This window comes from Prionailurus bengalensis, chromosome B3, assembly GCF_016509475.1.
Source record: "Prionailurus bengalensis isolate Pbe53 chromosome B3, Fcat_Pben_1.1_paternal_pri, whole genome shotgun sequence".
Lineage (NCBI taxonomy): Eukaryota > Metazoa > Chordata > Mammalia > Carnivora > Felidae > Prionailurus > Prionailurus bengalensis.
Window position 1 is genome coordinate 70,357,441 of NC_057355.1, and position 12,436 is coordinate 70,369,876.

Below are 12,436 nucleotides of genomic sequence, written 5' to 3' on the forward strand. Positions count from 1 at the left end.
GAAGTTGGATGCCTAACTGACTGAGCTGCCTACGTGCCCCAGAAGATCACATTTTTAATGTTCAGTTTTTACTCTTTCTTAGGTCATTTTCTACATGACCTGTGACTTCTGGATCAAGAATCCAGAGACGTGGGCTCTGGTCACCAGTTCTGGCACTTGAGTGACTATAAGCAATTCAGTTTAGATGTTTGAATCTCAGGTTTTTCATTTGAGTAATGGTCACTGTGGAAAAGGCTGTCTCTTAGACAAAAATACTGGTCTGATTTCATCACGTGCATATGCTTTTCTCAGGAAAGTCTTCATGTTTTTCGCTCAGTTGCTGAGTATTTCTGGCCATGTCTCCAGTGCCTCTGTCAGTCACCCATGCATATTCATCCCACCATTCCTCTTCCTTCAGTCCGTCTCTCACAAAGATGGTTCCCTTTTCTTTAGCCCAGGCTGAGATTTCTGATGGAAGAGCTTGAAGCTATAGAGAGTGTGTGTTCTGAGAGTATGGACTGTGGACTCAGGAGCTGACAGCAAAATCATTTGATTTAGGTACATATGAGAGACTCAGCTCAGTATTGGTGAGCTAGAATTGGGGTCAGATCACAGTGAGTGCTTTTGTAAGTTTTGGGGCAGAAGGATGTTTTAGGATAGATGAGAGTATCAAGTGGAGGTTTTTTGGTTTGTTTTTGTTTGTTTGTTTGCTTGTTTTGGAGAATTTTCTTCAAATTCTTGGCACTGTGCCTGCAAAAGGAGAAGAATGTCAGTAAACCTGTACTGCAATCCAGCACCTTCTAAAAGAGTGAAACTTCAGCAGTCATTTTCTGAGCTTACTCTCTACCTCATTGTGTGGTGGGTGTTTGGACACAGAGTAATGGAATCTTCTCCCTTACTTTCATTCCTTCCCCTCCTAAATACAAAGCATACTCAAAACTTCAAAGTCACCAGCCACCCCACTTTCTTTTTAAAGGTTTAAATTTTAATTACTCTCTGCATCCACTATGGGGCTTGAATTTACAACCCTGATCAAGAGTCACATGCTCTACCAACTGAGCCAGACAGGCACCCCAGTTACCAACCTTTTAGTTTCAGCTTTAGGTACAGGTGATCAAGCCAAGGAGATAGCTCTGGTGCCCTCCCGTAATGTTACTGAAGTTTTATATTCTTTTCATTTCAAAATGGGCTGAAAGCTTAAAAGTACAAATTACCTTGGAGAGAAAACATATCTGCATGGATTTCAGACAGAATGAGCACAATGATGTCAAGCACCAGAGCAGGTCACAATAAAAGAAAGTACTTTGTGAATGTTTTAACAGGATGGAGATACTACCGAGTGGAAAAGGGGACAGGGTAGGTGTGGCTAAGTCACTGATGAAGAAAAATTGATAATTTCACTGTTGCCAAGTGCTGGCCATAAGCACCTTATGTGAGTGGACGGATAGAAGCTCTTTGCAGGTGTATTTCACATCACTTGTGGTGTATAGGCCCATGCTTTAGCAAAACCTAGGGTGAAATCCCAAATATTTGTTTGTATTAGGTCTGGATAAAATTCTCACCGGGCCAGGTGTAGGCACCAGAGGGAACTGTATTGAGTCTTGTGACCAGTAGTGGTCTCTGTATAATTTTGATTGAAGTTTTCCTTAAAGTTTTTATTTTTATTTTTAATTTTTTATTGGGTTGCCTGGATAGCTCATTCGGTTAAGCATCTGACTTCAGCTCAGGTCATGATCTCACAGCTTGTGAGTTCGAGTCCGTTGTAGGGCTCTGTGCTGACAGAGAAGAGCCTGGACCCAGTTTTAGATTCTTTGTCTCCCTCTCTCCCTCTCTGTGTGCCCCCCCACCCCCCATGGGCGCTTTCTCTCTCTCTCCCTCCTTCAAAATAAATAAACATTAAAAAAAATAAAGTTTTTTTCTCTTATGTATCAAGAGTGAGTGGGGGAGGGGTAGAGAGAGAGGGAGAGCGAATCCCAAGCAGGCTGCACATTGCCAGCACAGAGCCCAAGCCTACAGGATCGTAGCTCAATCCTGCAAACTGTGAAATATGATGTGAGCTGAAATGAAGAGCTGGAGGCTTAACCGACTGAGATACCCATTGATTGAACTTAATAAAATGAAAAAAATGGGAAGATGTAGTTGATGAACCTTGAGGATGTTGTGGTAAGGGGAATAAGACAAAGATAAATGACGTATGATTCTATATCTATGAGGTATCTGAAGTAGTCAAATATCATAGAAACAGGAAGTAGAATGGTGAAGGGAGAGTGGAAAGAAGAGTTTTTTAATAGGTATTGAGTTTCACATTTGCAAGATGAAAAAGTTCTGGGGATCTTTTTCATAACATGAATATATTGAATAATACTGAACTATACAGTTACACAGGGTTTCTAAGGTACATTTTAATGTTACATGGTTTTTACCACAATAAAAAAAAAAGGAATATTCAGAAAAGCAGTGAACCTGATCTGACATAGTGACAAAGAATGAAATTCTGTCTTTGTTAAGGTCCATTTCTCCCTGTATTACTACTCTTGCCTGGTTTTGGTGCTTTCTTCTTCCCCCGTTTCATTGTCCCTAATCTCCATCTACATCCTTGTCTACCGTGCATTTCTCCTTAATTCATTCCCATCTCATGTTTCAGAAGACTTTCACTCCTAGATGCCGATCTGTTGATTAATCAGTTTCCCCACAACCCTACTCTCTGAGTGTAATGAAAATGATCATAAAAGGGAGATTAAGTGTGTTGACATGGGAAAGTAAGGTCAGATATAATTTGTATCATTGTTGAATTTCCCTTTGTGCATAATTAAATTTATTTCCACCTACTGCCTCTTTTTCTTTTGTAAGTAAATATACTGTCTTGATTGTATATTCTGTTTCTTGCTGCAGGCCCCTGTGAAGCTTTTCTTCTTGCCTACTTCTCCTATTAATTTTAGGCTCTGAGAGATTTTTCTGATAGTTCCACTTATAATCTCCTGAGTTGTGCTTATGTCATCATCATTATCATCATTACTTATGAAGTGTGAAGCATTGGATTACCAGGTAGTTCTCTTTTGTAATGCAACGTAAATTGTTAATACCAGTATCATTCCTGATCATCACAATTTCTTTGTCACATTCATAGTTCTCATCATTTCAATGGCAGCCCAGTTGGCTGGATCATTGGATGGAGGGAATCGCTCGGTTGTGTCTGAGTTTGTGTTTCTGGGACTCACTCATTCATGGGAGATCCAGCTTCTCCTCCTGGTGTTCTCCTCTGTGCTCTATGTGGCAAGCATGACTGGGAACATCCTCATTGTGTTCTCTGTGACCGTTGATCCTCACTTGCATTCCCCCATGTACTTCCTACTGGCCAATCTCTCTTTCATTGACTTGGGAGCCTGCTCTGCCACCTCACCCAAGATGATTTATGACCTTTTCAGAAAGCACAAAGTCATCTCCTTTGGAGGCTGCATCGCCCAGATCTTCTTCATCCACGTCATTGGTGGTGTGGAGATGGTGCTGCTCATCGCCATGGCCTTTGACAGATATGTTGCCATCTGCAAGCCTCTCCACTACTTGACCATCATGAGCCCACGAATGTGCGTTTTGTTTCTGGCTGCTGCCTGGGCCCTTGGTGTCAGTCACTCACTGTTCCAACTAGCATTCATTGTTAATTTACCCTTCTGTGGTCCTAATGTATTGGACAGCTTTTACTGTGACCTTCCTCGGCTCCTCAGACTGGCCTGTACAGATACCTACAGATTGCAGTTCATGGTCACTGTTAACAGTGGGTTTATCTGTGTGGGTTCCTTCTTGATACTCCTCATCTCCTACGTCTTCATCCTGTTTTCTGTTTGGAAACATTCCTCTGGTGGCTCATCCAAGGCCGTTTCCACCCTGTCAGCTCACATCACTGTGGTCCTTTTGTTTTTTGGTCCAACCATGTTTGTGTATACATGGCCACATCCCAATTCCCAAATGGACAAATTTCTTGCCCTGTCTGATGCAGTCATCACTCCTTTTCTGAATCCAGTCATCTACACGTTCAGGAATAAAGAGATGAAGGCAGCAGTGAAGAGAACTTTGAGACCATTAATGATTTTTAGGAAGATTTCATAAAAAATGGTATAAGATTTTTATCCTGATAATTGTGTAGCTGGTATCTGAAATTGTAGAATTGGTTTCTTTAGTGGTTCTGCAATTGATTTTAATGTTAGCACACTCTTATAAATGCTCTTCTTCCCTTAGATAATGAAGACCTAGAGAGATAAACCTTAATTCAAAACAGGTTGATTCACATGGAGTTGCACATGTATATGCTACTTGAAATCTTTTCTTGGCTTCACTATTTAAATACTTAGGAAATTTAAGTATATTTGCTAATACTTTAAAAGTCATGTTTTCAGTTTATCATCTGTTTTTCAATTTATCCATATATTTTCTTATGATCTACCTCTTGAGGTAACCAAGATGCTAATTATTCACTGGTGATTGATAGTCTCCACTATTACTAATAATGGCTCTTTTGCTTATTTCTTGTGAGTTGGAAAATGTACATACCTAATCCAGGTTTTTCAGTTCTATTATAATCTCTCAACTTTTTCTTTATGATTTGGAGGGCATAGTTATGTTGTTTAGCTGGAAAATTTTGCATTCAGATTGTTCTTCAAGTATTTAAAAACAATCTGATTGCAGACTGCAGGGCTACTAATCTCTCCTACTTGATAGCATTCTGCCTTCATGCCCCTTTCTCACTAATCTTTCTCTTAGATAATTGCTTCATGATCACTCAATATTTTTTCTATTGGTGATATAAACCTTTGTGGGAACAAGTTTGAAAAGCATAAACTGATGACATTCTCTGATTTTCTTTTGATCACATACATATGCACATTCATGAACCAATAATTCATTCTTTGCTTTATTCATATGTCCTCTAAAGTTGTTTTTTTTTCTTACTACATATATGGACTTGTGCTTACCCTGTATCTGGAATTGTGTCTAGGAATTCATGGAAGCACGCCAAAATATATGTCCTAGAAAATTATATATATATTAAATTATGTAATTTAATTTGCTTTATTTTAATTAAATTGCTTAAAAAATTTTTTGAGTGTAGGTGACACACAATGGTACATTAATTTCAGGTACACAACACAGCAATATTTTTCTCTATTATTGCTGTGGCTAGGACTTCCGGTACAGTGTTGAATAACAGTGATGAGTGTGGGCATCCCTTTGTGTTCCTGACTGTAGAGGAAAAGCTCTGAGTTTTTCCCCTTATTAGCTGTGGGTTTTTATGTATGGTCTTTATTCTTTCGAGGTATGTTGCCTGCAATCCTATTTTGTTGAGGGATTTTACCGTGAATGGATAATGTTTTTTTCTGCATCAGTTGAAATGATCATACTGTTCTTCTCCTTCTTTTTATTAATGTGGGATATCATGTTGATCGATTTACAAATATTCAATCCCCCTTGTAATTTAGGAATAAATCCCACTGGATTGTGGTGAATGATTTTTTAATGTATTGTTGGATTCAATTTGTGAGTATTTTATTTTAAAATTTTGCAATTCTTGTAGGGTTGGCTTAGTGGTCACAAACTCCTTTAGTTTTTGTCTTGGAATCCCTTTATTTCTCCTTTGACTCTGACTCATAGCCTTGCCTAATAGAATAATCTTGGCTGCAGATTTTTCCATTCAGTACATTGAATATATCATGCCACTTCCTCTGGCTTACCAAGTTTCTATAGAGAAATCTCCAAAGCCCTACAGGTTTTCCCTTATAAGTTAAGGACTTCTTTTGTTGCTTTTCAGATTGTTTCATCACTACATTTTGCAAACGAAGTGACAGTATATTTTGGTGTTGGCCTGTGTTTGTTGATTTTGTTGGTGGAGAGTTCGCTATGCCTCCTGGACTTGAATGTCTGTTTCCTTCCCCAGATTAGAGAAGTTTTCTATTATTTCTTGAAATAAATTTCCTGCCCCCTTTTTGTTCTGTTCTTCTTCTGTTACTTCTATAATATGAATATTTTTATGTTTGATAGAGTGAGTTTAAGTCTATTTTCATTTTGTATAATTCCTTTTTCTCTCTTTTGTTCAGCCTCATTAGTTTTTTTTTCATTGTCTGCCACGTCACTAAATCATTCCTCAGCTTCTTTCAGACTGCTTTTCATTGCATCACACGTGTTTCCAGTCTCCTGTATTGCATTCTTCATCTCTGATTGATTTAAAAATTTTTTTAGTTTTTTTTTTTTTTTTACATTTTTATTATTTTTGAGAGACAGAGACAGAGCACTAGTCAGGGAGGGATAGAGAGAGAGGGAGACAGAATCCGAAGTAGGCTCCAGGCTCTGAGCTGTCAGCACAGAGCCTGACGTGGGGCTCAAACCACCAACAGTGAGATCATGACCTGAGCCGAAGTCAGATGATACTTAACTGACTGAGTCACCCAGGCGTCCCTATGATTGATTTTTTAAACACTCTTTTATCTCAGTGGTAAGGGTCTCCCTGAAGTCTTCCACTCTTTTCTCAAGCCCAGTGAGTATCCTTATGATTGTTGCTTTAAATTCTCCATCAGGCATGTTACTTATATCTGTTTCACTTACATCTTTGGCAGTGGCCTTATCTTGTTCTTTCATTTGGGATAAATTCATCTGTTTTTGAATTTTGTCTAAGACTTTGCCTTCTTCTGTGTGTTAGAAAAACCAGTTATGTCTCCTGCTCCTGAAAGTAATGGACTTCTGAGGAAGAAGTCATATAGTGCCCATGGCCTGGTGCTTCAGGGAGTGTCTCTGGTGTGTGCTGTGTGTGCTTTGCTGTTGTATTTGGACTGTTGTGTCCTTCAGGCCACTCATCTGCCGTGGCTCTCCTTGCCTGCTGTGAGAAGTATTTGGTCCCTCGCCTGAATGTGGGGAGTTTCAACTAGGTGTGCTCTGGTCTGCTTGTGACATGAGACCTGACATCACCTCTACCAGAACTGAGTTGTTGCAGACGTGTCTGGTTGGGATACGTGGTGTGGGCAGTGATTTGTGCTGGTCCTCTGGGGTAGGAGCCTGTTGGGACTAAGGCAGGTTTGACTGAGAAGGGCAGTGCCACCAGTGTGCAGGGGAGTGAGGCCTGGTGTAAGCAAGTTAGGCACCCAGTGTTGGCACTGTGCTGCTGTGCACAGGTAGCTCTGTGTTTATGCTGAGGGGAGGGGGAGGGAAATGGCACCAGCCAGCTTCCTTATTCCTGGAGAGGTGTCTCTGAATGCTGCCCCTCAGGGACATGGTCCAAGAAGATCAAATAATCTCTTCACTGTGTGCCCAAGGCACTCCTTAGATAACTGTTTGCATGTTGTCTGCCCCCAGGGGACCTGCCTTCTGTGCAGGAGCAGTGCAGTGGCCTCCAGTCTGTATCTTAGCCACGCCCCAGACCTTTAAAACATCAAGCTTTAAGACACTGGTTGCAAGAACTCACAAGATCCAGCCCCTCTCATTTTTCAGGCCAATGGCTTTGGAGAAGCATTCTGCTTGTGTGTTCTCCAATGTACTCCTCTTTCTCTCACCCTTCTCTGTGGCCATGGCTCTCTCCCCTCTGCAGCCCCTGTGATCTGTTTCTTCTTTCCTGAACCATTTCTCTGCACTTCACACTTGTTTTGATATGTCCTCTTGTCTCCTTTTAGTTGAAGCATTTGTTCTGTCAGTATTGAGGTTTATTTCTGGGATATTTTGGATGGTTTGATAGTTATTTGGTTGTGTTCATGAGATGACATGAACCTACGGTCCTCCTCCTCTGCTGCCATCTTCCTCTCCTCATCCATTTGTTTTGATTTTTAGATTCCACATATGAGTGAAATCATATGATATTTGTCTTTGTTTGAATTATTTCACTTAGCATAATATGCTCAAATCCATCCATGTTGTTGCATATGGTAAGATCTCATCCTTTTTTATAGCTGTGTAATATTCCATTGTGTGTGTGTGTGTGTGTGTGTGTGTGTGTGTATGCATGTGTGTATTCCTTATCCAAAAATCTAGATGAGTTATAATTAGAGAAATGAGCCAAATAGAAATGTATGATTTTTTATAGTGTTTTGTAAGATACCATTGTGGTGTCCAAATATAATAAGCTCAGCACAGCCTATTTTTCCCATTATTTAGATTAAACAGTCTTGCAAAAATGAAAATTAAGTACCTGAGACAAGGAAAAAAAGTAAAGAACATCTGGTATTTTGTAGAGGGGAATCAGCCTTGAAGAAGCAACCCATGGGCAGGTGAGGTTTTTTGGATATTTTCTCTCATAGCTTATCACTAAGAACAGATCCCCAATGCAGAGCTATGGTTGGTATGATGCAGGCAGAAAATACGTTAAGTGAAAATCAAGACTTCTGGCCAGGGAACTGTGAAAAGTGGTTCCTGCAAACTGGTGAGTATAAGGGAAATAGTTTTTTTTTCCTTTCTTTCCCTCTCTTTTCTCTGTTTGCCCATCCAGGGCAGCTCTTGTTACAGAGCAGTGACAGTGTCACAGACAGCTCAAATTCTGAGGGATGATACCACATCCTTTTGGAAAAGGGAACTGAGAGAGAGCCCCTGTGATCTGAAGAGTGTGAAATAAGTTTTACATATTTTTTCTGCCTCTTATCTTGCTGCCTTACCCAAGGAAAGGACCCAGTTATGGAGTTGAAGCTCAGCTGAATTGAAGCAGCTGCTTCACTCTAAGAGAAACCCCATATTTCTGGTCAGCTGGTGAAAATAGGCCCTGCAATTCAAAAAGTGTGGGAAGATTCTTGGAGATGAACAACCCATAGAGAGAGATCCCCTAATTCAGTGTATGCAGCAGCACACATCCTGTGCTGGTTTCTGAGCTGTGCACATGTGAGACCTATCAAAAATAGGATAACAAGACCCTTGAGAACTTATCTATGGTACAAACTACTTCCAGAATTCCAGGCAAACCAACGGGTGTCCCATGAGTGAGGCATACTCAAAACAGCATAGCTAAGGCTTTGAAAGCAGAGCTGACCCTGGATCTCCTACCATTTGAAGGTACAGCAGAACTTGTGGTCTGAATCCAATTTATTGCCTCCTAAAAGAAGCAAACAGCAATAAACATTTCTCCAGAGGATTCCACATTACCCAGAATGTCACAACTTAATATTCAAAATGTCTGAGATACAATCTAATATGACTTGACACTTAAGAATGAGGAAAGTGTGATCCATTCCGAAGGGAACAATCAACAGATGCCCCAAGACTACCAAGATGCTGGAAGGGGCAAATACTTTATAGCAACTATTTCTGCTATCATTTTTGAGGAAAGATAAACTGATGGATTACATGAGTACAAATAAATCTCTCAGCAGAGATATAGAAAGTATAAAGAAAAATGATATGGAAGACTTAGAACTTTAAAATACAGTATTTAAATTACAGGATAGGATCAATAGCAGATGGAGATGGTAAAAGGAAGAGACAGTGAACTGGAAGATGAATCGGTAGAAATGATCCACTGTGAAGAAGAGAGATTAAGAAAATTTGGAAGGAAATGAACAGATTCTCATGGTCTGGGGACAATAGGGAAAGGTCTAACATTCTTTTCACGAAGTCCCAGAGGAAGAGGAGACAGAGATTAGTATAGAAAAGATGTTTGAAGAAACAATGGTGGAAAGTTTCCCAAATATGTTTAAAGACATAAACGTATAGACCTCAACGTATGGGGCTCAAAAGGCCCAGCAAAACGAAGCAGGATATACTCAAAGAAAAACATGGCCAGAATCATTACAGTGAAACTTCATAAAATACTGACCAAAAAAAAAAAAAAAAAGAAAAAAAAATTACAGAAAGCAGTCTGAGAAAAAGACACATTATATAGAAGGGAAATGATGTAAATGTTAACAGATTACTCAGAAAAAAGCCCATAAAGGCCAGAAGAGAGTGGAATTTCAGGAGGGTCAGGAATGGTATATATAAAAATATAATATTACAATATTCCTCTTAAGTTCTCTAAAATATGTATGAATATTAAAGGTAAAAATCATCACATTGAATCATCGATGTTCAGATGTGGGATATTCAGATCAAGGAACTTTTAGGTATAATACATATGACAACCATGACATAAAATAGGGAGTATATAGAGAACTCTATGGTAGGCCTTTTACATTTTGCTTGAAGTGGCACAATATTAAATATAAGCTGTGAAAAATTAGGTATGTGTAATCTCCAGAGTAGCACTAACAGCAGCAGCAACAGTAACCGGGATATAATAATAATAATAAAAAAAAAGTAAATATAAAAATTTATCAAATTAAAAAAATATTCAAATAACCCAAAAGGAAACCCAAAAGGATGAAGGGAAGAACAACAATGGGGCGAGAAAACAAAATAAATAATAAAATGCTAGACCTAAATGACCGTGTTAATAATTTCATTAACTATAGGGGACTGCATGCTAATTAAAGACGTGTTATCAGATTGAAAAAAATACCTACTATATGCGTCTACAACAAACCCATTTTAAATATAAAGATATATATGTTAAAAAGGATGGACAATGTATCATACAAATGGTGAAAAAAAATGGGAGCTGTTATATTAATAGCTTATATTAATTACTTTACTGAAGTGCACTTCAGAAAACGTTACTAGGGAAGAAAATAGACATGACATAATCATAAAATGGTAAATTTAGCAAGAAGACATAAAAATCATAAATTTTCATGTCCTGAATGAAAAAGCTTTAAAATACATGAGTAAAAAATGGGTGGAATTGAAAAGACAAATAGAAAAGTCCACACCTATGCTTGATGGAAAAGGTATGTAGAGAAATGAATTAGGATACAGAAGACCTAGGTAACACTCTTAACCAAGTGGATCCAATAATCATTTCTGGAGCAATCTACCCAACAATAGCAAAATACACACATTTTTTCAAGTGTACATGCAATATCCATGAAGACAGATTATATTCTGAACCATAAGGCAAACTTTACCAGAATTTTAAAAATTGAAATCATACAAAATAATTCTCTGGCAATAACAGAATTACGTTAAAGATGAATGGAATGACATATGGGAAAATCCCAAATATTTGGAAATAAACACACTTTTACAGGGTGCTCAGTAAATATTAGTAAATGCATAAATTTTATGCATCCATTTAATCCTGTCATTAAAATTTCTCCATATGATGTTTTATTTCTTTTGTGTGTGAATGTTTTAACCGTTTTGAAGGTTTATAATTCATTTTTAATTATTCATTGTTTATAAGTTAATTCTTTAATTTTGCATTACCTCCACAGACAGTATCCATTGACTTCTCACTATGAGAAAGAAACTATTAAACTTTAACCCTTTACCCCCTTCTCCATCTCCCTTCACTCAATTTGATTTGATTTTAGTATTCCTAGTTCTTTTAATCATTATCCTTATACTTCAACGTACTTAATTATCCTTAAAGTGATGTGTTGATTTTCTTTGACTGCGAAAGGTGAGGAAAAACAGAGTTTTTCAGTAGAAATGTTTTTTTAAATTTTTAAGTTAATTACTCTTTAATACTGTCATAGTTTGTAACGTTTGTATTCTGTTCTTTAATCATAATCCCCAGAATTGTTTAATATTAGGCTTTATAATTGAATATGTCATCTCTAGTCACTTTTTGATTAGTGGAGCTTATTCTTTGATGGTTTTCTTTTATAAGACCTCAAGGGAACTCTGTTTCCTAAGGTGTTTGCTTGTTTTGTTATTTTGTAGGCTGTTTATTTTGTGTGTGTGAAGTCTGGTAACTTCAACTGGATTGGCCTTGATGTGGCCCATGCAATAACATTTTTTCCCCTGGGTCATGATAGGCTCTTTAAAATTTTTTTTTAACATTTATTTATTTTTGAGACAGAGAGAGACAGAGCATGAACAGGGCAGGGGCAGAGAGAGAGGGAGACGCAGAATCCAAAACAGGCTCCAGGCTCTGAGCTGTCAGCCCAGATCCTGACGTGGGGCTCGAACTCACGGACCGTGAAATCATGACCTGAGCCAAAGTCGGACGCTTAACCGACTGAGCCACCCAGGCGCCCCATGACAGGCTCTTTAGACTGTAGTTCAATGCTTCTTTCATTTCAGAGAAGTTTTCTTTTGAATTTTTTTCTTTACCAATTATAGTGAACGCTAAGGAACACTAATTTTTCATTTCTTAGATCTTATTTTAATCTGTATTTTTTATTTCTTTTTTTCTTCCAAGATTTTATTTAAATTGAAGTTAGTTAACATATATAGTATAGTATTGGTTTTAGGAGTAGAATTTAGTGATTCATCATTTATATATAACACCCAGTGCTCATCCCAACAAGTCCCCTCCTTAATGTCTATCACCCATTTAGCCCATGCCCCCATCCACTCCCCTCCAGCAACCCTCAGTTTGTTCTCTGTACTGAAGGATCTCTCATGGTTTGCCTTCCTCTCTGTTTTTATCTTATTTTTCCTTCCCTTCCCCTATGTT

General features: G+C 38.4%; 1 protein-coding gene across 1 annotated transcript; it reads left to right on the forward strand.

Annotated features, from left to right (window-relative positions):
• The first annotated feature begins 3,120 nt into the window (after positions 1-3,120).
• LOC122468038 (olfactory receptor 4F3/4F16/4F29-like) lies at positions 3,121-4,083 on the forward strand. Its single transcript, XM_043554524.1, has one exon. It carries the CDS (start codon positions 3,121-3,123, stop codon positions 4,081-4,083), a length of 963 nt encoding a protein of 320 aa, XP_043410459.1.
• Positions 4,084-12,436: the final 8,353 nt, after the last annotated feature.

What these genes read in the sequence shown, in the direction of transcription:
- LOC122468038 (XM_043554524.1), top strand. Translation starts at nt 3,121, where the DNA reads ATGGCAGCCCAGTTGGCTGGATCATTGGATGGAGGGAATCGCTCGGTT.